Raw genomic sequence first — 3,120 nt, 5'->3', positions numbered from 1 at the left:
TTTCCTACAGACTGAGACTATGGGTGTCACTAGAGCAGTCGGGATGTCACACCCTGAAATTTGTCATCTTTACTTATTTTCATCTCAAACTTTCTCCTAGTTCTGTTCATGAAGTCAGATGACTTGGAGCACCCTCCTCCAGGGAGCACTCTTCCTTGGTTTCATTGGACATGGAATGGTGGGCAATATCCTTATACTAGGGCGACGTTTGTATCCTTTCATCATGGGGCCTGAGAGGAAACCTATCGACCTCCTCCTCATCCACTTGGCTTTTGCAAATACAATCATTATTTGTACCCAGGGAAGAAGAGATGTGAGCACATCTCTGGGAAACATCCTAGGTACTACTGGTTGCAAAGTGGTGATTTACATGGGGAGGGTGGCCCGCGGCCTCTCCATCTGCACCACCTGTCTCCTCAGCGTGGTCCAGGCCATCACCATCAGCCCCCAGACCTCGCCCTGCAGAAAGCTCCAGCCCAGGTCTGCAAGGCAAGTGCTTCTCTGTCTCCTGCTCTTTTGGGTCTTCAATGTCTTGGTCAGCTCTAACCTGCTCCTCTACATCACCACAGTCCAGAGCTCCAACAGCTCCGAACTGAAACCATATATTCAATACTGTGACTTGCTCCCCTCTGGGCAAACAGTGAGGTGGCTTTTCCTCATGCTGATGGCTGTGCGGGACGTCGTGTTTCAGGGGCTGATGGGCTGGAGCAGCAGCTACATGGCCTTTCGCTTGTGTCAACACCATAAGCGCATCCTCCACCTGCACACGTCCAGGCTGCCAGGAAATGCCAGCCCGGAGATGAGAGCTACTCAGAGTATCCTCATGCTCATGGCCTGCTTCCTTTTCTTCTCTTGGGCAGATTTCCTTTTCTCCTTCTACATTGGCACATTCTTGACAAATAGCTACATAATTTACCGTATTAAAATATTTCTCACCTCTGGTTATGCGAGTCTCAGCCCCTTAGTGCTGCTGAGCAGGGATGTCTGCGTGACTAAGTGCTGGGGTGCTCATTCCAGGAACCAAGACGATGGAAGTTTGAGGGGTTCCTTGCCTTCATGTATGAAACCATCACACTAGTCAAACTTTATATAAATAAATCTTTTTGTTTGGTCCTAAGAGGGTCCTAGAACGAGGCAATCCTATGCTGTGTCTGGACTCCCAGGAGGTGATGAAGACAGTTTCTCTGGCCTCCCACCCCACTGAGCGTGTCTTGTACTGTGGTGTCCTTGCTTGAACAAATACTGGGAATGTGTTGGTTTATATTTGAAAGGATCATTTGAAATTACGATTACCCTTATGTATATGCCTTATTTTCCTAATAAAGGAAAGGGAAGTCAAAATTCTTTTTCAAAATGTTTTCTATGCAGCAGCATGAGAACATGAGCCTGAGGGAGAGATCCAGGATCACAGAACAAGCTTACTTTTACAATTTTCACTTTAAAATCATTTTTTATAATATGTAGAATTTTCACTTAAATGCTGAAAGCATTGCAATATTCAAATGTAAGGGTAATGGAAAGAAACAAACCCAGCTAATTGTATGTTAATTGCTGTCAAAGCCACAAAAAGAATTAATGCAAATGACCTAGCATAGCATTTTCTTACTGGTTGTTTTTGCATTCTTCTTCTTTATCTTTTGATGAAAGCAGCATTACATCATGACTACATCAGTTTCAGGCATTCACTGTTGAGAAACTACATGGGTAAATACTACATTGTTCATCATTAAAAGGTGTCCTTCATCACACCTTTGTCTGAATCTTCCTCATTTATACCTTCCTGCAGTGGCTGAGACAGCTTGAGAGTGCTGAGTCTCAACCCCTTGCAACACCAGAGACGCCCTGTCATAGTATTTTAAGTTTCAAAGATTCGAGCTGGGATAAGTCAAGGTATGGCACTTTCGACTTTGAACATTTTCAAGAATCTTCAAGCTGCTTTCCATAATAGCTGCACCAATTTGCATTCCCAACCACAGAACTTTATGTTTCCTCCAGTCATGGAGGGATTGAACTTCCAGCATCATCATATGAATGAAGCTGTAGTGTCCTACTAAAAATGTCACCCAATGTGGATTGACCTCTACCAGACTTTTAATTATTACACTTAATGAAACATACATCAACTCAAATACCTGTCTAGGAGCTGCAAGGTCTGCGGCTCCCCCTGCAGGGGCCCACAGGCCCGGGCTCCGCCACCCCTTGTCCAGGACAGCAGCGCCATCCACTCTGGTCTCAGACCAATTTGAGCTCTCTTTCCCGTGGGTGTTTTCCGAGACAATGTCAGAAGATGCTACATTTTGAAATAACCCATATTGGACATAGTTGATATAACAGTTCAGGACAATAACTCCCAGATTGACAAGCAAACCCTTTAATACCAACATTAATACCATGAAGTCACCAACTCTATGCAAATGTATCCAATTGTCTAATGTAAAAGGACAGGATCCATGGGGTATCTCAGGAGCTTCTCTGAGGTCCTACCTAATTTTTTAAAGATTTATTTATTTATCCATACAAGAACTGAGGTACAGGGGCCTCCCTCATGGTGTTGCAGGTTAAGGCCCAGACTGTGAAGCTGGCTGTAGTCACTTCAGTCAGTGAGTTCTATCCCTGACCAGGGAAGTGACCCACATGGCACATCGGACCACTTCTGTCTCACCCGCTGTTCCCCTCGGAGTGTACTTCATAGATCTGCCTGTTCTGCTCCCCACTCTATCTCTGGTGAAGCCTCTCACCCCCTCACCTGTGGCCTGTACCCCAGCTCTAAAATGTATAAATGGATAAATCTTTTTTTTTAAGATTTATTTATCTGTGCACACAAAACTGGGGTACAGGCTAGAGGTGAGGGGGCGAGAGGACTCACTAGAGACAGACTGGGGAGGAAAACATGCCGGCTGACAAGTACATTGCTGAGGGGAGCAGGAGAGGTCTGCCGTGCTGCGTGGGTCACCTCCAGGGTGGGGCTCGAACTCATGCTGAAGTGATTAAGCTTCTTAGTGCTGTGCTTTAACCCACTGTGCCACCAGGGAGGGCCCTGAATCAATCTTTTTTAAAAATAATAGAAATCAAGTTAAAGCTGCCATTGTGCTCCCGATGTGTCTCTCACCCACGACTCTC

The 3,120-nt window shown here is 45.5% G+C and overlaps 1 protein-coding gene across 1 annotated transcript; it reads left to right on the top strand.

Moving 5' to 3' along the window:
* The first annotated feature begins 223 nt into the window (after positions 1-223).
* On the top strand, positions 224-1,078 carry LOC101630484 (putative vomeronasal receptor-like protein 4). The gene has a single exon (XM_004694822.2). The coding sequence runs from the start codon at positions 224-226 to the stop codon at positions 1,076-1,078; it is 855 nt and encodes a 284-aa protein (XP_004694879.2).
* Positions 1,079-3,120: the final 2,042 nt, after the last annotated feature.

The sequence above is a fragment of the Condylura cristata genome, unplaced genomic scaffold (genome assembly GCF_000260355.1).
Source record: "Condylura cristata isolate star-nosed mole 26May11 unplaced genomic scaffold, ConCri1.0 scaffold00048, whole genome shotgun sequence".
NCBI lineage: Eukaryota > Metazoa > Chordata > Mammalia > Eulipotyphla > Talpidae > Condylura > Condylura cristata.
Note: the sequence above shows the minus strand (reverse complement) of the source record. Positions and strands in the feature narration are given on the sequence as shown.

Coding starts and splice junctions, on each gene's coding strand:
- LOC101630484 (XM_004694822.2), top strand. CDS start 224: ATGGGGCCTGAGAGGAAACCTATCGACCTCCTCCTCATCCACTTGGCT.